Genomic DNA, 23,865 nt, shown 5'->3' with positions numbered 1-23,865 from the left:
CACACTGAGGCACCCGTCACTCCCTTATGTCGTCTCCACTGCCCCCAAATTTTCAGAGTTGCCACCACCACTGGGTTTGTGGTGTATTTTTTCGGGGAGAACGGTAACGGCGCCGTCGCCAGTGCTTTTAAGCTAGTTCATCTACAGGACGCCATCTCCAGTCTTTTCCACGCCGCTCCTTCCCCTTCCCTCATCCACTTACATATCATTGACACGTTGGCGGCCCAATAATAATCACTTAGGCTCGGCAGTGCCAGTCCCCCTCTGTCCCTCCTGCGCTGCAGGAACCCCCTCTTTATTCTTGGGGTTTTTCCAGCCCACACAAAGCTCAGAATACTCTTGTCCACCTTCTTAAAAAAGGCCTTTGTAATCAGTACAGGGAGGCACTGGAACACAAAAAGAAACCTCGGAAGGACCACCATTTTAACCGCCTGCACCCTGCCCGCCAGTGACAGGGGCGCCATGTCCCACCTCCTAAAGTCCTCTTCCATCTGCTCTACCAGTCGTGCCAAGTTAAGCTTATACAAGGTTACCCAGTTCCTGGCCACCTGGATCCCTAAATACCGGAAATCTCTTCTTACCCTCCTCAACGGTAAATCGTCTATTCCCCTGCCCTGTTCCCCGGGGTGCGTCACAAACAGTTCACTCTTCTCCATATTCAATTTATATCCTGAAAATTCTCCAAACTCCCTGAGTGTCTGCATTATCTCAGACATCCCCTCCACTGGGTCCGCGACATACAACAACAAATCATCCGCGTATAATGACACCCGATGCTCTTCTCCTCCTCTAAGTACCCCCCCTCCACTTCCTAGAGCCCCTCAGCGCTATGGCCAATGGCTCAATTGCCAACGCAAACAGTAACGGGGATATGGGACATCCCTGTCTTGTACCCCTATATAGTCGGAAGTGGTCAGATCGTTGCCTATTTGTAATCACACTTGCCACCGGGGCCCTGTACAGGAGCTGAACCCATCTAATGAACCCCCTCTCCAAATCCAAATCTCCTCAGTACTTCCCACAGGTAGTCCCACTCCACTCTATCAAATGCTTTCTCTGCATCCATCGCCACCACTATCTCCGCCTCCCCCTCCGGTGGGGGCATCATCATCACCCCCAGCAGCCTCCGTATATTAGCATTCAATTGCCTCCCTTTAACAAACCCCATTTGATCATCATGCACCACCCCAGGGACACAGTCCTCTATCCTCGTCGCCATCACCTTGGCCAAAAGCTTGGCATCTACGTTCAAGAGGGAAATAGGCCTGTACGACCCGCACTGCAGCGGGTCTTTGTCTCTTTTCAGGATCAGCAATATCGTCGCCTCCGACATCGTCGGGGGTAGTGTCCCCCTTTCCCTCGCCTCATTAAAGGTTCTCGTCAGAAGTGGGGCCAGCAGGTCCACGTATTTCCTATAGAACTCCATCGGGAACCCATCCAGTCCCGGAGCCTTGCCTGCCTGCATGTACCCAATTCCTTTTACCACCTCCTCCACCTCAATCTGCGCTCCCAGTCCCTGTCATCTCCTGTTCCTCAACCTTCGGGAACTCCAGCTGGTCTAGTAAATGCATCATTCCCTCTTTCCCTTCCGGGGGTTGAGCATTATATAGCCTCTCGTAAAATACCTTAAACACCCCGTTCACCCTCTCCGCTCCCCGTTCCATCTTTCCCTCCTCGTCTCTAACCCCTCCAATCTCTCTCGCCGCCCCCCTCTTCCTAAGTTGTTGGGCCAGCAGCCGGCTCGCCTTCTCTCCATATTCATACTGCACTCCCTGTGCCTTCCTCCATTGTGCCTCCGCCTTACCCGTGGTCAACAAGTCAAAGTCCGTGTGCAATCTCCGTCTTTCCCTGTATAGCCCTTCACCTGGAGCCTCCGCATATTGCCTATCCACCCTCAAAATCTCCCTCAACAATCTCTCCCTTTCTTTACCCTCTTGCTTCCCCTTATGGGCCCTTATGGAGATCAGCTCCCCTCTAACCACCGCCTTCAGCGCCTCCCAGACCACTCCCACCTGGACCTCTCCGTCATCATTAATCTCTAGGTACCTTTCAATACATCCCCTCACCCTGACACATACCCCCTCGTCCGCCAACAGTCCCATATCTAATCTTCAGAGTGGGCGCTGTTCCTTTTCCTCTCCTACTTCCAGATCTACCCAATGTGGGGCATGATCTGAAATGGCTTTAGCTGAATACTCCGTTCCTGCCACCTGCGCCCTTCCCAGGACAAAGAAGTCTATCCGGGAGTACACTTTGTGGACATGGGAGAAGAAGGAAAACTCTTTACTCCTTGGCCTAGTAAGTCTCCAGGGATCCACTCCTCCCATCTGCTCCATAAAGCCCTTAAGCACCTTGGCCGCTGCCGGCCTCCTCCCGGTCCTAGATCTGGACCGGTCCAGCCCTGGGTCCAGCACCGTGTTTAAGTCCCCCCCCATTACCAACTTTCCAATCTCCAGGTCCGGGATGCGCCCCAACATACGCTTCATAAAGTTCGCATCATCCCAGTTCGAGGCATATACGTTCACCAGCACCACCGCCTCACCTTGCAATCTGCCACTCACCATCACGTATCTACCCCCACTGTCCACCACTGTGGTCTTCGCCTCAAACAATACCCGTTTCCCCACCAGTATTGCCACCCCTCTATTTTTCGCATCCAAGCCCGAGTGGAATACCTGTCCCACCCATCCTTTTCTTAATCTGACCTGATCCGCCAGTTTCAGGTGCGTCTCCTGAAGCATGACCACATCTGCCTTCAGCTTCTTTAGGTGCGCAAATACCCTTGCCCTCTTAATCGGCCCATTCAACCCTCTCACGTTCCACGTGATCAACTGGGTTGGGGGCCTCTTTTACCCCCCCCCCCCGCCTCGTCGATTCGCCATCCCCTTTTTTAGACCAGCTCCTCACCCGGTTCCCACGCACCCGCTTATCCCCTGGACGGTGCCCTCCCGTCCCGACTATCCCATCCCGTAACAGCTCCCCCTTCCCCTTAGCAGCAGCAACCCAGTTAACCCCCCCACTAGATCCCTCTCTAGCTTAGTTGCTCCCCCCATATTGCTTCCGGAAGTCAGCAAACTCTGACTGACCTCGGCTTCCCCCGTTTATCCTCAGCCTCCCATTATGTGAGGCCCCCTCCTTCCTGCGCCCCCTTTTCCCGCCACAATTTCCACAGCGCGGGAACAAAGCCCGCGCTTCCCTCTCGGCCCCGTCCCTGATGGCGCAGCTCCCTCTCTCCTTCCCCTTCCCCACCGACGCCCACATTTCGTCGTGTCCCCACCCTTCGAGGGGAAAGAAAATTTTCCCCCATCTGATTCACAGTCCCTTGCCACCACCTCGCTACTTCATTTCAAACACATTCTCAAATCTAGTCCAACTTCTCCTCTTCAATAAATGTCCATGCCTCCTCTGCCGTCTCGAAGTAGTGGTGTTTACCCTGGTGTGTAACCCGCAGTCTTGCCGGCTGCAACATTCCGAATGTCACTTTCCTCTTGTGGAGCACCGCCTTGGCCCGATTGAAACTCGCCCTCCTTCTCGCCATCTCTGCACTCCAATCCTGATGCACGCGGATCACCGTGTTCTCCAACCTGCTGCTCCGTGTCTTTTTCGCCCATCTCAGGACCATCTCCCTGTCGCGGTGGAACCTCACCACTATTGCTCGAGGTATTTCTCCTGCCTTTGGTCTTCTCACGAGGACTCGCTACGCTCCCTCCACTTCCAGGGGGCCCGTCGGGGCCTCAGCTCCCATTAAGGTATGGAGCATCGTGCTCACATACGCCCCAACGTCCGCTCCCTCTGCCCCTTCGGGAAGACCCAAGATTTTTAAGTTCTTCCTCCTCGAGCTATTTTCCAGGGCTTCCAGTCTCTCCATACACCTCTTATGCAGTGCCTCGTGCGTCTCCGTCTTCACCACCAAGCCCTGTATCGCGTCCTCATTTTCGGCAGCTATTGCCTTCACTCCACAGAGCTCCATCTCTTGGGTCTTCTGCGCCTCCTTTAACCCCTCAATCGCCTGCAGCATCGGCGCCAGCACCTCCTTCTTGAGCTCCTCCACACATCGCCTGAGGAACTCCTGCTGTTCCAGGCCCCATGCCAACTGGCTGCCCTCCGCCGCCATCTTGCTTCTCACTTCCCTTCTTTGCGCTGCTCCAGAGGATCCTCCACAATCTGGCCACTATTATCTCTACTATCCATTCACATCCGGGGGGACTCCCTTCTCTGTCGCCTCACAGTGGGTTTAGCCTTCGAAAATTGCCGTTGGGGCTCCCGATAAGAGCCCAAAAGTCCGTTAAAACGGGAGGTGCCGAAACGTGAGACTTAGCTGGTCATTGCCGCACCCGGAAACACCGTTTTTACTTTTAAACAACATCCTAATGCTTAGACTGAATAAATATAACATTTCTCTAGAATGTTCACTTTCCATTCTGTCTGTTTACAAACATAGATTGAGAGAATGTTAACAATACTTACATCAAACCGTCCGACGCGGTTGCTCGTTGGATTGTTTCGGACCATTTCAGTTAATACCCACATCTGCTGAACACTGGAAGCTACAACCTCTGGATCTGGTAGTCCCTGTGAAAGGATATTTATTGTAAAAAATGAACAGAGTGTAATGATTGCACCTTATCCTCCACATCCATATTATTAATAATAATAATAATAATAATAATAATAATAATAATAATAATAATAATAATAATCGCTATTGTCACAAGTAGGCTTCAATGAAGTTATTGTGAAAAGCCCCTAGTCGCCACATTCCGGCGCGTGTTCGGGGAGGCTGGTACGGGAATTGAACCCGCGCTGCTGGCATTGTTCTGCATTACAAGGCAGCTGCTTAGCTTACTGTGCTAACCTAGCTCATATTCATAATCTAGTAACCCTTTGCTTTCTCTCAGTCCATTTAGCCTATTAGAATCCCTACAGTGCAGGAGGAGGCCATTAAGTCTGCACCGACCCTCCAAAAGATCACTCGGCCTGGGCCCACTTCCCCGCCCCATCCCCGTAACCCCACACATTAATCTACCTAACCTGCATACGACTGGACATCAGGGGCAGTTTTAGCGTGGCCAATCCACCTAACCTGCACATCTTTGGACTGTGGGAGGTAATCAGAGAGCCCAGAGGAAACCCACACAGACATGGGGAGAACTCGCAAACTCCACACCGAGTCACCCAAGGCAGGAAAAGAACCCAGGTCCCTGGTGCTGTGAGGCAGCAATGCCAATCACTATTCCATCCTGATTTCCTTGATTCTTGCTCCTTGTGCATTTTTTTTTTACCAGATCAGTGATGACATAATGGAATGGTGGAACGGGCTTGAGGAGCTGAATGGTCTTTTCCCATGCCTCCTACACAATAAAATAGACAAATACATTTTTTATAAACAAAACTGATCATTTCCAACTGAGTGCCAAGCAAGTAGTGAAGAACAGGAATTGGGAGCAGGGATGTGGGTAGGTGGGTGATACAATTCATGGAGAAGGGCAAATGGGGCAGGGGACTATACTATTTATTTCTTAAAACATTCACATAAAATAATCATTTCTTTAAAATGTTATCTGATGTAGTTACATTCTCCAGGAAATAAAAATTTATGAAGACTGAAAAACGCAATCTGCAGTATCCTTTATAAATACTGGGAGACAGAGGCTGCAGGAGCCTATGGTTTAGGAAGACTAAAGGTAAGGATAAGGGGAATCACAAAATATCTAACTGTGAAACACAATACGTTATCTGACCTTGGATGGTATCACGCACGATTGAGCTGAAAGCAGCATGATGATCGTCATATAGAGACACAGTTAGTAAGGCTGGTGGTGGTCACTAGGTGAGTTCAGCATTGTTCAGGCAAGTAAATATTTGAGTATTACTTACTTAAACATAAAGGACGGGATTCTCCACCCGGCGACCAGAGAATCTGGCCTGAGATCAATGGATTTCTCCACTGTTGGCGTCTCGCCTGTGGCGTTCTTGTGGCGGGGTGGAAGAATCCAGCCCAAAGAAAGGGTGTCAAAGTACAAGTTCATCAGGACACCATTTTCCCTGAGGCTAGCACTGTTACCGAGTATAACTGTAACCAACTTCTTGTCTAGTGCCTGAAAAACTATGAAATGAGACACAACAGACGTTCATGGTGCAATATGGAGCAAACAAATATATATACATTTAAAACAAATTTTGTGGGGACTTCTGGTGGTGGCCATGGAGAGTGGTAGCACATTTGGGGGCTCCTGCTTGTGGCGGTGTTTTTGGACCTTTTCTCCGGCTAACGGGTGGATTTGTTAAGGAAACAAGGTGCAGGAGTGGTGGAAGGAGAGGGTGTCCCATCAGTGGATGGATTTGTGGACCAGGAGTGGTTTTAAAAGAAAGGAGCAGTTGCGAGAAGCTGTACCTGCGACACAGAGGAAGATGGCAGAGGGTAAGGATCCGGTCCTAACGTCTCTGTGGTCGATGGAGCAGCTGGTGGACTTCTTGAACGAGAGGTTCACCCAGCAGAGGAAGGAGACTTTGGAGGACCTGGCAAAGACGGTGAATCCGATTAAGGCAGGGATCGACCGCCTGGAAACGAGGCTGGAAGCACAGAGCCAGGCGATCCAGAGGGTGGAGGAGACGGTGGTGGAGCACGGGGAGCAGCACACCTCGATGGTGGCTGAGTTGGGAGTGATGCGTGATACTCAAGAGGCAGCTCCAGGAGAACGTGGAGGAATTGGAGAACCGGTCCCGGAGGCAGAAGCTCAGGATCGTGGGGCTGCCGGAGGGCAACGAGGGAGCGGACGCTGGCTCGTACGTGGCTCGGATGTTTGAGGAGTTGCTGGGAGAGGGGGGTCTTCGAACGGCCCTTTGAGATGGGCCGGGCACACAGGGCGCTGATGAGGAAGCCGCAGGGTAACGAGCTGCCGAGGGCGCTGGTGGTCCGGCTGCATCGGTTTATGGATAACGAACGGATCCTGAAGTGGGCCAATCGGATGAGGCGATGACCTAAGAGGGCAGTGAACTTCCCAGGACCTGTGTGCGGAGCTGCCCAAGAGGAGAGCGGGCTTTAACAAGGTGAAGGCTGCCCTCTTTAAGAAGTGTGTGAAGTTTGGAATGCTGTACCTGGTTCGCCTCTGGGTGACTTACAATGACCGGAAACTTTATTTTGGGACATCGGAGGAAGCGGTGGAGTTTGTGAGGGACAATGGACTGGCAGGGGAGGGAGGACATTGAACTTTGGCGGAGGTGTTCTTTTTTGTTCCTTTTGTTTTTTTCTCTCTGGAGGCCATTGTCCTGTATTCTCTTTTCTTTGTGGATGCTCTTTTCTTTGTTTTGGGGTTTTAAATGTCGGTGCTATTGTTTGCGGGGTAGGGGGGGGAATCAGTGAAGGGTAGGATGCTAGGTGCCATGGGCGGGGGCTGCCAGGCTAGTTCATGGATGCGCAGTGGGGGGTGAGAATGTGGTTAGAGTGTTGATGGGTGTTGGGATTATTATGTTGTGGGGGCAGGGGGGAGGGAACTGATGACAGGGGAGGGGCTTTTGAATTGTGGTGTGGGAAGGGTTGATGACAGTGGACATCCAAAGGCGGGCCTGAGGTTGTGCCTGAGGTGGTTCAGGACGCGGGCTGGAGGCTGGCCCAGGAGGGGATATGGTTGATTGGTGGGGCGATGCCCCCCCCGCCCAGGCTGTTCACATGGAATGTGAGAGGGTTGAATGGGCCGGTCAAGAGGACTCGCGTATTCGCACATCTGAGGAGTCTAAAGGTTTCCAGAGTGGCCAGGATTAATGAGTGAGTCTTCACACTGAACTCTCTACTGGGCTAAATGACCACAGGCAACATCACAGCAGAGCCCAATTTCTGGTTGTCCATTTTCTTTTTTTTTAAAAAATATATTTTATTCAAGATTTTTTTGGCCAAACATAACAGTACGTAGTGTTTCTTTTAAACAACAATAAAGCAATATAAATAACAGTGGCCAGTTTTAAACAAATAAATAAATAATATATGAACAGAAACAAAAACCAAACGAAATGGCAACTGCCTGGTCAAAAATAAATACTCTCCAAAGATACAATCCAACAGTCCAATATACATGACCTAAAACAAGTGCCTATACATATACAATAACATCCCTGAGAGTCCGCCCGATTCCCCCCCCCCCCCCCCGGGTTGCTGCTGTTGTCTTCTTCTTTTCCATTCCCTCTATCCTTCTGTGAGATAGTCGGCGAACGGTTGCCACCGCCTGGTGAACCCTTGAGCCGAACCCCTTAGTACGAACTTAATCCGTTCTAACTTTATAAACCCTGCCATGTCGTTTATCCAGGTCTCCACACCCGGGGGTTTGGCTTCCTTCCACATTAACAATATCCTGCTCTGGGCTACAAGGGACGCAAAGGCCAAAACATCAGCTTCTCTCGCCTCCTGCACTCCCGGCTCTTCTGCAACCCCAAATATAGCCAACCCCCAGCTTGGTTCGACCTGGACCCCCACCACCTTCGAAAGCACCTTTGCCACCCCCACCCAAAACCCCTGTAGTGCCGGGCATGACCAGAACATGTGGGTGTGATTCGCTGGGCTTCTCGAGCATCTCGCACACCTATCCTCGACCCCCAAAAATTTACTGAGCCGTGCTCCAGTCATATGCGCCCTGTGTAACACCTTAAATTGTATCAGGCTTAGCCTGGCACACGAGGATGATGAGTTTACCCTACGTAGGGCATCAGCCCACAGCCCCTCCTCAATCTCCTCCCCCAGCTCTTCTTCCCATTTCCCTTTCAGCTCATCTCTCATCTACCATGATCTCCCCCTCGTCCCTCATTTCCCTATATATGTCCGACACCTTACCATCCCCCACCCATGTCTCTGAGATCACTCTATCCTGCACCTCCTGCGTCGGGAGCTGCGGGAATTCCCTCACCTGTTGCCTCGCAAAAGCCCTCAGTTGCATATACCGAAATGCATTCCCTTGGGGCAACCCATATTTTTCCGTCAGCGCTCCCAGACTCGCAAACGTCCCATCTACGAACAGATCTCTCAATTGTGCTACCCCTGCTCTTTGCCATGCTCCAAATCCCCCATCCATTCTCCCCGGAACAAACCTATGGTTATTTCTTATCGGGGTCCCCACCGAGGCTCCCGTCTTTCCCCTATGCCGTCTCCACTGCCCCCAAATTTTCAATGTAGCCACCACCACCGGGCTTGTGGTGTATTTCTTCGGTGAGAACGGCAACGGTGCCGTCACCATAGCTTGTAGGCTAGTCCCCCTGCAGGACACCCTCTCCAATCTCTTCCACGCCACTCCCTCCTCTTCTCCCATCCACTTACACACCATTGAAATATTGGCAGCCCAGTAGTACTCACTTAGGCTCGGTAGTGCCAGCCCCCCCGTCCCTACTACGCTGCAAAAATCCCCTCCTCACTCTCGGGGTCTTCCCGGCCCACACAAAACTCATAATACTCTTCTCGATTCTTTTGAAAAAAGCCTTCGTGACCACCACCGGGAGGCACTGAAACACAAAAAGGAATCTCAGGAGGACCACCATTTTAACCGCCTGCACCCGACTTGCCAGTGACAGGGACACCATGTCGCATCTCTTAAAGTCCTCCTCCATCTGTTCCACCAACCGCGTTAAATTAAGCCTATGTAATGTACCCCAATTCTTGGCTATCTGGATCCCCAAGTACCGAAAGTCCCTTGTTACCTTCCTCAACGGTAAATCCTCTATTTCACTGCTCTGCTCCCCTGGATGTACCACAAACAACTCACTTTTCCCCATGTTCAAATTATACCCTGAAAAATCCCCAAACTCCCCAAGCATCCGCATTATCTCTGGCATCCCCTACGCCGGGTCCGCCACATATAGCAACAAATCATCCGCATACAGAGATACCCGGTGTTCTTCTCCTCCCCTGAGTACTCCCCTCCACTTCCTGGAACCCCTCAATGCTATGGCCAGGGGCTCAATCGCCAGTGCAAACAATAAAGGGGACAGAGGACATCCCTGCCTCGTCCCTCTATGGAGCCGAAAATAATCAGACCCCCGTCCATTCGTGACCACGCTCGCCATCGGGGCCCTATACAGCAACTGTACCCATCTGATATACCCATCTCCAAAGCCAAATCTCCTCAGCACCTCCCACAAATAATCCCACTCCACTCTATCAAATGCTTTCTCGGCATCCATCGCCACCACTATCTCCGCTTCCCCCTCTGGTGGGGGCATCATCATTACCCCTAGCAGCCTCCGTATATTTGTATTCAGCTGTCTCCCCTTCACAAACCCAGTTTGGTCCTCATGAACCACCCCCGGGACACAATCCTCTATCCTCGTTGCCATTACCTTGGCCAGAATCTTAGCGTCCACATTCAGGAGGGAAATAGGCCTATAGGACCCGCATTGCAGCGGGTCTTTTTCCTTCTTTAGGAGGAGCGATATCGTTGCCTCTGACATAGTCGGGGGCAGCTGCCCCCTTTCCCTCGCCTCATTAAAGGTTCTCATCAGTAGCGGGGCCAGCAAGTCCATATATTTCCTATAGAATTCAACTGGGAATCTGTCTGGTCCCGGGGCCTTCCCCGCCTGCATGCTCCCAATCCCTTTCAATACTTCCTCCGTCTCAATCTGTGCTCCCAGTCCCGCCCTCTCCTGCTCCTCCACCTTAGGAAATTCCAGCTGATCCAGAAAGCACATCATTCTCTCCTTCCCATCCGGGGGCTGAGCTTCATATAATCTTTCATAAAATGCCTTGAACACTCCATTCACTCTCTCCGCTCCCCGCTCCATCTCTCCCTCCTCATCTCTCACCCCCCCTATCTCCCTCGCTGCTCCCCTTTTCCTCAGTTGGTGGGCCAGCAACCTGCTCGCCTTCTCCCCATATTCGTACTGTACACCCTGTGCCTTCCTCCATTGTGCCTCTGCATTACCCGTAGTCAACAAGTCAAATTCTACATGTAGCCTTTGCCTTTCCCTGTACAGTCCCTCCTCCGGTGCCTCCACATATTGTCTGTCCACCCTCAGACGTTCTTTCAACAACCGCTCCCTTTCCCTACCCTCCTGCTTTCCTTTATGTGCCCTAATAGATATCAGCTCCCCTCTAACCACTGCCTTCAGCGCCTCCCAGACCACTCCCACCTGAACCTCCCCATTATCATTGAGTTCCAAGTACCTTTTAATACACCCCCTCACCCTTAAACACCCCCCCTCATCTGCCAATAATCCCATGTCCATTCTCCAGGGTGGACGCTGTTCTTTTTCCTCCCCTATCTCCAGGCCCACCCAATGTGGAGCGTGATCTGAAATAGCTATAGCCGTGTACTCCGTCCCCGTCACCTTCGGGATCAGTGCCCTTCCCAAAACAAAAAAGTCTATCCGTGAATAAACTTTGTGGACATAGGAGAAAAACGAAAATTCCTTACTCCTAGGTCTACTAAATCTCCAGGGGTCTACTCCTCCCATCTGCTCCATAAAGTCCTTAAGCACCCTAGCCGCAGCCGGCCTCCTTCCGGTCCTGGACCTCGATCTGTCCAGCCCTGGATCCAGCACCGTATTAAAATCTCCACCCATTACCAACTTCCCCACCTCTAGGTCCGGGATACGTCCTAACATACGCCTCATAAAGTTGGCATCATCCCAGTTCGGGGCATATACGTTCACTAAGACCACCGCCTCCCCTTGCAATTTGCCACTCACCATCACGTATCTGCCCCCACTATCCGCCACTATGGTCTTTGCCTCAAACTTTACCCGCTTCCCCACTAGTATAGCCACCCCCCCTGTTTTTTGCGTCTAGCCCCGAATGAAACACCTGCCCCACCCATCCTTTGCGTAGTCTGACCTGGTCTATCAGTTTCAGATGCGTCTCCTGCAGCATAACCACATCTGCCTTAAGTTTCTTTAGGTGTGCAAGTACCCGTGCCCTCTTTATCAGCCCGTTCAGCCCTCTCACATTCCACGTGATCAGCCGGGTTGGGGGGCTCTTCCCCCCCCCCCCCCCCCCCCCTTGTCGACTAGCCATCTCCTTTTTCAATCCAGCTCCTCACCCGGTTCCCACGTAGCCGTATCTCCCCCCAATGGCGCTCTCCCGCCCCGACCACCCCACCCCATACCAGCTCCCCCTTCTCCCCAGCAGCAGCAACCCAGTTAACCCCCCCCCCACCCCTCCCGCTAGATCCCTCACTAGCGTAATTGCACCCCCCATGTTGCTCCCAGAAGTCAGCAAACTCTGGCCGACCTCGGCTTCCCCCCGTGACCTCGGCTCCCACTGTGCGAGGCCCCCTCCTTCCTGCTTCCCTGTTCCCGCCATGATTACCATAGCGTGGGAACAAAGCCCACGCTTCCCATTTGGCCCCGCCCCCAATGGCCGGCGCCCCCAGCTCCTCATCCTCCCTCCCCCCTCCCCCACGACATGGGGAAGAGAGAAAAGTTACAGGGTCGCAGGATTAACAACTTGGGAAATCATCTCTTCCCCCTTTACCCCCTCTTCACCCCACATATTTGCCCCACCACTTTGTCCCAAACGTTCTTTTTCTAGTACGAAGTCTTACAACACCAGGTTAAAGTCCAACAGGTTTGTTTCGATGTCACTAGCTTTCGGAGCGCTGCTCCTTCCTCAGTTGAATGCAGAGGTCTGTTCCAGAAACACATATATAGACAAATTCAAAGATGCCAGACAATGCTCGGAATGTGAGCATTAGCAGGTGATTAAATCTTTACAGATCCAGAGATGGGGTAATCCCAGGTTAAAGAGGTGTGAATTGTATCAAGCCAGGACAGTTGGTAGGATTTTGCAGGCCAGATGGTGGGGGATGAATGTAATGCGACATGAATCCCAGGTCCCGGTTGAGGCCGCACTCATGTGTGCAGAACTTGGCTATAAGTTTCTGCTCGGCGATTCTGCGTTGTCGCGGGTCCTGAAGGCCGCCTTGGAGAACGCTTACCCGGAGATCAGAGGCTGAATGCCCTTGACTGCTGAAGTGTTCCCCGACTGGAAGGGAACATTCCTACCTGGTGATTGTTGCGCGATGTCCGTTCATTCGTTGTCGCAGCGTCTGCATGGTCTCGCCAATGTACCACGCTTTGGGACATCCTTTCCTGCAGCGTATGAGGTAGACAACGTTGGCCGAGTCGCACGAGTATGTACCGCGTACCTGGTGGGTGGTGTTCTCACGTGTAATAGTGGTATCCATGTTGATGATCTGGCACGTCTTGCAGAGATTGCCATGACAGGGTTGTGTGGTGTCGTGGTCACTGTTCTGAAGACTGGGTAGTTTGCTGCAAACAATGGTTCGTTTGAGGTTGCGCGGTTGTTTGAAGGCAAGTAGTGGGGGTGTGGGGATGACCTTGGCAAGATGTTCATCGTCATCAATGACGTGTTGAAGGCTGTGAAGAAGATGACGTAGTTTCTCCGCTCCAGGGAAGTACTGGACGACGAAGGGTATTCTGTCGGTTGTGTCCCATGTTTGTCTTCTGAGGAGGTCGGTCCGGTTTTTCGCTGTGGCGCGTTGGAACTGTCGATCGATGAGTCGAGTGCCATATCCCGTTCGTACGAGGGCATCTTTCAACGTCTGTAGATGTCTGTTACGCTCCTCCTCGTCTGAGCAGATCCTGTGTATACGGAGCGCTTGTCCATAGGGGATGGCTTCTTTAATGTGTTTAGGGTGGAAGCTGGAGAAGTGGAGCATCATGAGGTTATCCGTGGGTTTGCGGTAAAGCGAAGTGCTGAGGTGACCGTCCTTGATGGAGAAGAGTGTGTCCAAGAATGCAACTGATTTTGGAGAGTAGTCCATGGTGAGTCTGATGGTTGGATGGAACTTATTAATGTCATCGTGTAGTCGTTTCAGTGATTCTTCGCCGTGGGTCCAAAGGAAAAAAATGTCATCGATGTATCTGGTGTATAACGTCGGTTGAAGGTCCTGTGCGGTGAGTAGGTCCTGTTCAAACTTGTGCATGAAGATGTTGGCGTATTGGGGTGCAAATTTGGTCCCCATGGCTGTTCCGTGCGTCTGGATGAAGAACTTGTTGTCGAAGGTGAAGACGTTGTGATCCAGAATGAAGCGGATGAGTTGCAGAATTGCGTCTGGAGATTGGCAGTTGTCGGTGTTGAGTACTGAGGCTGTTGCAGCAATGCCGTCGTCATGGGGGATGCTGGTGTAGAGTGCCGAGACGTCCATTGTGACGAGGAATGTTCCTGGTTCAACTGGTCCATGGGTGCTGAGTTTCTGTAGGAAGTCCGTCGTGTTGTGACAGAAGCTGGGTGTACCTTGTACGATGGGTTTCAAGATGCCCTCGATGTAGCCAGTTCTGTTTCTTTTTCTAGCCCGCTTATTCCAGTTTCTCCTCGACAATAAATGTCCACGCCTCTTCTGCCGTTTCAAAGTAGTGGTGTTTCCCTTGATGTGTGACCCACAGTCTTGCCGGCTGCAGCATTCCAAATTTAACCTTCCTTTTGTGCAGCACCGCCTTGGCCCGATTGAAGCTTGCCCTCCTTCTCGTCACCTCCGCACTCCAGTCTTGATATACGCAGATCACCGCGTTCTCCCACTTACTGCTCCGAGTTTTCTTTGCCCATCTGAGGACCATCTCTCTGTCCTTATATCGGAGAAATCTCACCACTATGGCTCGAGGAATTTCTCCAGCCCTCGGTCTTCGCGCCATAACTCGATAGGCTCCCTCCACCTCCAACGGGCCCGTCGGGGCCTCCGATCCCATTAACGAGTGCAGCATCGTGCTCACATATGCCCCGACGTCCGCCCCTTCTGCACCTTCGGGAAGACCAAGAATCTTTAAATTCTTCCTCCTCGCATTATTCTCCAGCACCTCCAGCCTTTCCACACATCTTTTGTGTTGTGCCTCGTGCATCTCTGTCTTCACCACCAGGCCCTGTATGTCGTCCTCATTCTCAGCAGCCTTTGCCTTCACGACCCGAAGCTCCTGCTCCTGGATCTTTTGCTCCTCCTTTAGCCCTTCAATCGCCTGTAATATCGGAGCCAACAGCTTCTTCTTCATCTCCTTTTTAAGTTCTTCCACGCAACGCCGCAGGAACTCTTGTTGGTCAGGGCCCCATATTAAACTGCCACCTTCCAACGCCATCTTGCTTTGTGCCTGCCTTCCTGGCCGCTGCTCTAGAGGATCCACCGCAATCCGGCCACTTTCCTCTCCTTTTTCCATCCATGTCCAGGGGGAATTCCCTTCTGGTTTACCGCACAGTGTTTTTAGCCGTTAAAATTGCCGTTGGGGCTCCTATTAAGAGCCCAAAAGTCCTTTCCACCGGGAGCTGCCGAAACGTTCAACTTAGCTGGTCATCGCCGCACCCGGAAGTCTGGTTGTCCATTTTCAATTGAATAGCAACCAAAACATTAAGTAACTTTCTCTTTTTAGTTTAGAGGGGCCTACTGATATCAGTTGTAGTGTCGTCTGCTGATCTGGCTTGAGATAAATTAATTCAGCATAGAGCAGAAATCAAATCTGGGATAGAAACATGGAAAATAGGAGGAGTAGGCCATTCGGTCCTTCATTCTGATTCTGGCTGATCATTAAACATGGTCTGTTCCTGCCTTCCCCCATATCCTTTGATCCCTTTCGTTCCAACAGCTACATATTCCTCCTTCTTGAAAACATACAATGTTTTGGCCTCAAATGGTTTCTGTGGTAGCAAACTGGGACCTGTGAGTTGTAAGCTGCATTGTAGCAAACTTTATTTTTAAGAATTAAATGTTGTTTAATTTACCTTCTCGGGCCACCTGAGCTTTTATACCCACCAGGACATTCTTCCTACATCAACCCTGTCTAGTCATAGTATCATAGAATTTACAGTGCAGAAGGAGGCCATTCATTCCATCGAGTCTGCATCGACCCTTGGAAAGGGCACCCTACTCAAGCCCACACCTCCACCCCATCCCCGTAACCCAGCAACCCCATCTAACCTTTGGACATGAAGGGGCAATTTAGCATGGCCAATCCACCTAACCTGCACATTTTTGGACTGTGGGAGGAAACCGGAGCACCCGGAAGCAACCCACGCACACACAGGGAGAACGTGCAGACTCCACACAGACAGTCACCTGAGGTTGGAATTAAACCTGGAACCCTGGAGCTATGATGCAGCAGTGCTACCCAATGTGCCACCGTGTCGCCTACAGTCCTGTTAGAAGTTTATAGGTTTCTATGAGTTCCTTCTCTCATTTTCTGAATTCCAGAGAATATTAGAATATCATAGAATCCTTACAGTGCAGAAGGATGCCATTCGGCCATCAAGTCTGCTCTGATCCCCCGAAAGAGCAGTTCACCCTCACCCCCGTCTTATCATACCCAACTCAATCTCTCCTCAGATGTCAGTCCCATCATCCCAGCAATCAGTCTGGTAAACCTTTGCTGCACTCTCTCTATAGCAAGAAAATACTTTAAGTGTTATTATATACTATGGGAAAACAAATGGGCTACTACAGACCTTTGCCAAACCCCACTGAAACTGCCATCCAATCACACAAACACCTGTGGACCATTAGTGTCAACTTTTGCCTTTCAGTCATAACATTCTGGGTTCAAGTTCCACTGCAGAATGTAAAAGTTGACGAACCAGTGCAGCACTGAAGGAAGAGAGCAGGGGCATTTCCCCCGTGTTATGGCCAAAATTTATCCATCGATTCCAGTTGAGGCCATGGAGTGAGTGGTCGCACATTTGGTGGCTCCTGCTTGAGGCGGAATTGTTTGCTCCTTGTTGCCCAACGTTTGTTGGTACAAAGTACAGGAACAGATGGAGCTAAGAATTCTCCTTCGGGTGGTCATGTCTCAGCCCTATCAAATAAGGAGTGCAACTGTAAAGGGGCATCAGTCGAGTTTTCGAGGAGTGTGGTAGAAGCAAAGATGGCGGAGAGCTGTGTGGCATCGTTGCCCACTCAGTGGTCCATGGAACAGTTGGTGGAATTTTTGACGGTCAAGTTTCAGTGGCAATGCAGGACGCTCCGAAAGACCTAGCTTAGGTGGCTGACCTAATTCAGGCAGCCATTGAGAGAGTGGAGCAGAGGTTGGAGGCACACAATGCGTTGCTCCAAAGAGTGGAAGAGTCGGTTGCGGACGATGAGGACCGGTTGGCCTGGGTGGAGGCAGAGGTTACGCTGATGGTGGAGGGCCAAAGGAAGCAGAGGGAGAAAGTGAACGATTGGGAGAATCGGTTGAGGAAGTATGTAGCTAACATGCTTGGGAAGCTGGCAGGGGAGGGAGTTTTGACCAATTCCGCATTCCCGGAGAATCGCCGGGGGCTGGCGTGAATCCCGCCCCCGCCGGTTGCCGAATTCTCCACCACCGGATATTCGGCGGGGGCGGGAATCGTGCCACGCCGGTTGGCGGGCACCCCCCCCCCGCGATTCTCTGGCCCGGATGGGCCGAAGTCCCTCCGCTAAAATGCCTGTGCCGCCGGCGTAGATTAAACCACCTACCTTACCGGCGGGACAAGGCGGCACGGGCGGGCTCCGGGGTCCTGGGGGGGGGGCGCGCGCGGGGCGATCTGGCCCCGGGGGGTGCCCCCACGGTGGCCTGGCCCGTGATCGGGGCCCACCGATCCGCGGGCGGGCCTGTGCCGTGGGGGCACTCTTTCCCTTCCGCCTTCACCACGGTCTCCACCATGGCGGAGGCGGAAGAGACTCCCTCCACTGCGCATGTGCGGGAATGCCGTCAGCAGCCGCTGACGCTCCCGCGCATGCGCCGCCTGGAGATGTCATTTCTGCGCCAGCTGGCGGGGCACCAAAGGCCTTTTCCGCCAGCTGGCGGGGCGGAAATTCATCCAGCGCGGGCCTAGCCCCTTAAGGTTGGGGCTCGGCCCCCAAAGATGCGGAGCATTCCGCACCTTTGGGGCGGCGTGATGCCCGACTGATTTGCGCCATTTTGGGCGCCAGTCGGCGGACATCGCGCCGATACCGGAGAATTTTGCCCATTATATTTCATACCCTTATCTGAAGCATTAATATATATTGTGAATAGCTGGGGTCCCAGCACCTATCCATGTGGTACCTCACTCGTCACAGCTTGCTATTCAGAAAAAGACCCATTTATCCTGAGCTTTGATTCCTGTCTGCCAATCAGTTTTCTATCCCTCTATAGACACTATCCCCAATCTCATGCACTTTAAATTTACACGCTAATCTTTGAAGTGTGATTTATGTGTGACTCCTCATCAAACTCCTCCTGGTGCTCGGACGTGGCGACCCTGGCGAACTACTGCTCCCTGGACCTGAAATACCTGACCGTGAAGTGCCATCCATATTACCTTCCAAGGGAGTTCACTTCTGCCATCGTCACAGCGGTCTACATTCCACCCCAGGCGGAAGTGAAGAAGGTGCTTGATGAATTGAACACCACTATAAACAACCGTGAAATGGAATAACCAGAGGCCTTGTTCATCATGGCCGGGGACTTCAATCAGGCCATCCTCAAGAGGGTACTGCCAAAATTCCACCAACACATTTCCTGTCCCACCAAGGGCCCGAACATCCTTGACCACTGCTACGCAAACATCAAGGGCGCCTAGCGCTCCATCCCCAATCACATTTTGGAACATCAGACCACAAGTCAGTGCCCCTTCTCCCGGCATACAAGCAGAACCTTGGTTAAGGTTGTGCAATGCTGGTCTGAGGCATTGGAAGAGCTCCAAAGCGACTGCTTGGAGTCAGTGAACTGGTCCATTTTCGAAAACACAGTAGCCAACCTAAACAAGCATGCCACTATCGTCACAGCCTTCAACAGTTACTTTGTCGAAGAGTGCGTGCCAAAGTTAGTACATGCGTTTCTCAACGGAAACCATCATTTATCTGGAAGATCCACTCTATACTGAAGTCCAGGTATGAGGCGGCCAAGGTAAGTGACCCTGACCTATACAAGAAATCTAGGTATGGCTCCTAAACATTATTATGATGCCCTCAGAAGGAGGGGACGCAGAAGTAGTGGCTGCAATGGATGCGGAGAAAGCCTTTGATCGGGTGGAGTGGGAGTACCTGTGGGAAGCGTTAAGTAGATTTGGATTTGGTGAGGAATACATAGGGTGGGTCAAACTATTGTATCAGGCCCCCGTAGCAACTGTGTCCACGAACGACTGAGGTCGGAGTATTTCCGGCTGCACCGAGGGACGAGGCTGAGGTGCCCCCTGTCCACGCTGCTATTTGCCCTGGCTATTGAGCCCTTGGCCATGGCGTTGACCCGCTAGAGGAGATGGGGGAAGGTCATACGGATCCTAAAGGACTTCGGGAATTTCTCGGGGTACAAGTTGAACGTGGGGAAAAGTGAGCTATTTGTGATCCATGCGAGGGGCCAGGAGGAGAGACTGGGGGAGCTCCCGCTCAAGAGGGTGGAGAGGAGCTTTCAGTACCTGGGTATACAGGTGGCTAGGAATTGGGATGCCCTACACAAGCTCAATCTATCTCAGCTGGTAGAGCAGATGGAAGGAGGCTTCAAAAGGTGAGACATGCTCCTGCTTTCCCTGGCGGTTAGGGTGCCGTCCCTGAAAATGATGGTCCTTCCCAGGTTTCTGTTCGTCTTCCAATGCCTTCCCATCTTCATCCCAAAATCCTTCTTCAAGCGGTTGAACAGGATTATCACAGGATTTGTGTGGGCAAACAAGACCCCGAGTTAGGGGCACTGATAACGGCACCGCTGCCGTTCTCGCCGGCACGGTACACCACAAGCCCGGTGGTGACAGTGGTACTGAGGATCTGGGGTCAGTGCAGAAGGCACAAGAGGGAGGAAGGGGCCTCAGTCTGGACCCCGATAAGGCATAATCATAGATTTGTTCCGGGCAAGATAGACGGAGGGCTTCAAAGTTGGCATAGGGTGGGTATCAAAAGGATGGGGGACCTGTTTATAGATGGGACCTTTTCCTAGCCTGAAGGCGCTAGAGGAGAAATTTAGTCTGCCCCCGGGGAATGCCTTTAGATACCTCCAAGTCCGCGCTTTTCTGAAGAAACAGGTGGTGGCATTCCCGCTACTACTACCCCCCCCCCCAGGACAGGGTGGTCTCTGGCATCTGGGTAGGGGAGGCGAAGGTGTCGGACATATACCAAAAACTGCATGAGCCCGAGGAAGTCTCGGTGGAGGAGCTGAAGAGCAAGTGGGAGGAGGAGCTGGGTGAGGAGCTGGATGAGGGCCTGTGGGCTGATGCCCTAGGCAGGGTTCATTCCTCCTCATCTTGTGCCAGGCTTAGCCTAATTCAGTTTAAGGTGGTCCACCGGGCACACATGACGACAGCAAGAATGAGCAAGTTCTTTGGGGTGGAGGACAGGTGTGCGAGATGCTCAGGGAGCCCAGCAAACCATGTCCATATGTTCTGGGCATGCCCGGCGCTTAAAGAATTCTGGCAGGGCTTTGCAAAGGCTTTGTCCAAGGTCTTGGATGCTCGGGTAAAGCCGAGTCCGGGCATAGCGGTATTTGGGGTGTCGGAAGATCCGGGAGTGCAGGAAGCGAAGGGGGCCGACGTCCTGGCCTTTGCCTCCCTGGTAGCCCGGAGACGGATCTTGTTAATGTGGAGGGACTCGAAGCCCTCAAGTGACCTGGGTTAGTGACATGGCTCAGTCTTGAGAGGATAAAGTTTGCCTTGAGAGGGTCCTTGCTGGGGTTCTCCAGGCAGTGGCAGCCGTTCCTTGACTTTCTGGCAGAACGTTGAAAGGTCAGCAGCAGCAGCAATCTGGGGGGGGGGGGGGGGGGGGAGAGAGAGATAGGTGGGAAACTGTGTACGGAATGTATACTCTTCTTTTGTAAATGGACTATAACCACCTGTTTGTTAAATTTTCTCCTTTTTGTTATTGGTTATGTAAAATATTGTTTAAGAAAAACTTGAATAAAAACAATAAAAAAAGAAGAAATCTAGGTCTGACCTCCACAAAGCCATCAGGGATGCCAAGAGACAATACCAGACTTAGCCAGAGTCCAAGGCTAAAGACACGAACTCTCGTTGGTTGTGGCAAAGCTTAAAGAATAAAATGGGCAACAAAGCAGAGTAGAATCCCTGGCAACAGAGCACCCCTCCCAATGATGTTGGTTACCACTATGGGTGCCGTGATCAAGAGAGAGTGAGTGAGGGGCTCCCAGGTGTCTCTTCTCCCCCATTCTTGCTCCACTCATGCTCTCTCCAGGCTCCTGTTCTCCCCTTGCTGCTCTCCTCTCCAGGTTCCTGCTTTCTTCGGGCTCTTTCTCCACTGTTTTTGCTGCCACCCTCTGCTCCTGTTCTATCCATGTTTTGTTCCTATAGTGCTCTGCTTTCCTCCTGCTCCCCTATTATTTCCTCCTGGTTCTGCTCTCGCAGGGCTCCTGTTCTCCCCAAACTTTAACCAAAGATAGATAGACTTTGCAATGAGAAGCAATACCAGTGATACTAGCAAGGAAATAAATGTTTTCTTAAAAGCATTATATCATTTGCATGCAGCACTTTCATCTTATAAGTATTATATTTTTTAATAGATGGGAGTCAGTGATTATTAATCCATTCAAAAATGTTTGCGAATGGTTGAATTAGAGATAATAGAGAAACTGAATTAGTACATTTAGGGAATCCTGGAAATCAGAAATAAAACCAGAAGTCTGACATATAAACAAAAACCGAAAGCGAAAGAAATAAAACACAAGATTCAAGGACATCCGAAGAGAGGAGAAACAGGTTAGTGTTTCCGGCACAGACTCTTTACTCTTTTTGAAGTTATATGGAGTTGTTGCATTTCAAACTGTATAAATCTGCATCATACTCACGTCACTCAAGTTCAAAGGTCGCTCTGGAGGAGTGAGCTGAGAAAGCCATGGCCCCTGTACCTTCTGTAAAACAGAAATAATTAGACGCAAACCATTAAAAAAGAAATTTAAATCTATTTAGTTAGGCTTCAGCAAAACATTGACCTTGAATTTGAGACTAATCCAAGGAAACGCCCAAGCCCATTGCTGTTTTTGCATGTATCACTCCCGTTCTATGACTCTACATACTCGCTTACCATCAAATGTCCTCCTTTATTTTATTTTTTCCTATGTTCTCTTGCCTGTTTTGTTTACATTTAAGCAACTGACATTTCTTATAGATCCCTCCCTCCACTTATTACTGCCACTTCCCAATTTACCCTTTCTGCTAAGACATGGGGTCTTGGTTTAGATGGAGCCTATCCCATCAGTACAATTTCTTCCTGTCACAGAACTGGTACCAGTGTCCCATTAGAAGGAACCCCTCTTGCCCACATTTTCAGTCACATGTTAATTCTCCTAATATGTCTGTTCCAATGCCAATTTTCACATGGCTGGGCAATAATCTAGAGATTATTACTCTTGAGGTCCTGCTTTTTCATTTAAAGCCTAACTCCCTAATACTCTTTCAGGGGCTCCTCCATAATCCTACATGTCATTTATTCCAGTATGGAGCACAACATGAGCCAACGTGAGACAGCCCTGGCACCGAGTAGGTAACACACCCTTCGGGATTCTTGTTCTTGGCTGCAGAGGACATTAGCACATAGCACATACAGTGCAGAAGGAGGCCATTTGGCCCATCGAGTCTGCACCGATCCACTTAAGCCCTCACTTCCACCCTATCCTCGTAACCCAATAACCCCTCCTAACCTTTTTGGACACTAAGGGCAATTTATCATGGCCAATCCACCTAATCTGCACATCTTTGGACTGTGGGAGGAAACCGGAGCACCCGGAGGAAACCCACGCAGACACGGGGAGAACATGCAGACTCCGCACAGACAGTGACCCAGTAGGGAATCGAACCTGGGACCCTGGAGCTGTGAAGCTACAGTGCTAACCATTATGCTACTGTGCTGCCTGTTCAACTCCCTAATTAGATACAGCGGCATCACAGAGTTCTAGCAAAACTCCAAGTCAGTGGAAATCAATGAGAAAACGTTCCACTGGTTGAAGTCATACCTAGCAAAGGAAGGTGGTTAAGGTTGTTGGAGGTCAATCATATCAGTCCCGGAACATCGCGTCGGAGTTCCTCCGGATAGTGTCCGTGGCCCAACCATTTTCCTCAGAACTCAAAATATAAATATATCCTCACATTTCTGGTATCATCATTATAAGTCCCTTTTGCATCCTCTTTTGAATAAAATGGTGACTATAACTGTACACAGCACTTCAGATGCGGTCCACTATAAGTTTTGCACAACTCCTCTACTTTTCAAATCTACACGTCCAGAAATAAACCTGATTTGGATTTTTATGGCCTTATTAGCCAGACAAATGTCAATCTATTCACTTTTAATGACCCCACCCCCCCCAGCCCCAGGCAGCTCCAATTCCCTGACTAAACTCACCTTTCCGCTCTCCTATTTCTTAAACCTGGTTAGAAAAATCGATTATCAATTGTTTAATTTTTTGGAGAACTTTTATTCATCCAGCTGACCGACGTACTGCTTCTACATCATGAGAGAGTTAAAAAAAAAAATGTATTTTTCCAATTAAGGGGCAATTTAGCGTGGCTAATCCACCTACCCTGCATATCTATAGTTTGTGGGGGTGAGACCCATGCAGACATGAGGACAATGTGCAAACTCCATGCGGACAGTGACCCGGGGCAACCATGCCGCCCAGATCATTGAGATAGTCAGGGGTCCAAAAAACAGTTGTCAAATCCAATGTGGAAGGTTAGTAAATGTGAATGTAATAAAATTGTCTTAAAAATCACAACTTCAACAGGAATAGCTAGTTAAGGAATCAATTTGTTTCAGTTCAATAGTTATTTTTTATTTGACAGCCAGTATATTACACAACATATTGGTGCAGAAAGTTTAACATGCTGAACAAATGTTTTTATTCATTAAAGGGATGTGAGCATCGCTGGCCAGGCCAGCATTTATTGCCTGATCATCATTGCCCTTGAATGTATCATACCCAGAAACAGGATTTTGGTTTTAAAAATTAGAGAAC

At 50.8% G+C, this 23,865-nt stretch overlaps 1 protein-coding gene across 3 annotated transcripts in view; it reads right to left on the bottom strand.

Moving 5' to 3' along the window:
• Nucleotides 1-23,865, bottom strand: part of nicn1 (nicolin 1) — an 82,398-nt gene that overhangs the window by 8,064 nt on the left and 50,469 nt on the right. For all 3 annotated transcript variants that reach the window (XM_072472082.1, XM_072472084.1, XM_072472083.1), the window contains 2 exons: nucleotides 21,700-21,762; nucleotides 4,468-4,572 (listed from right to left, as the gene is read on the bottom strand). In XM_072472082.1, coding sequence (XP_072328183.1) covers nucleotides 4,468-4,572; nucleotides 21,700-21,762 — 168 coding nt within the window. The remainder of the gene's footprint in view (nucleotides 1-4,467; nucleotides 4,573-21,699; nucleotides 21,763-23,865) is intronic.

This window comes from Scyliorhinus torazame, chromosome 13 (assembly GCF_047496885.1).
Source record: "Scyliorhinus torazame isolate Kashiwa2021f chromosome 13, sScyTor2.1, whole genome shotgun sequence".
NCBI lineage: Eukaryota > Metazoa > Chordata > Chondrichthyes > Carcharhiniformes > Scyliorhinidae > Scyliorhinus > Scyliorhinus torazame.
Note: the sequence above shows the minus strand (reverse complement) of the source record. Positions and strands in the feature narration are given on the sequence as shown.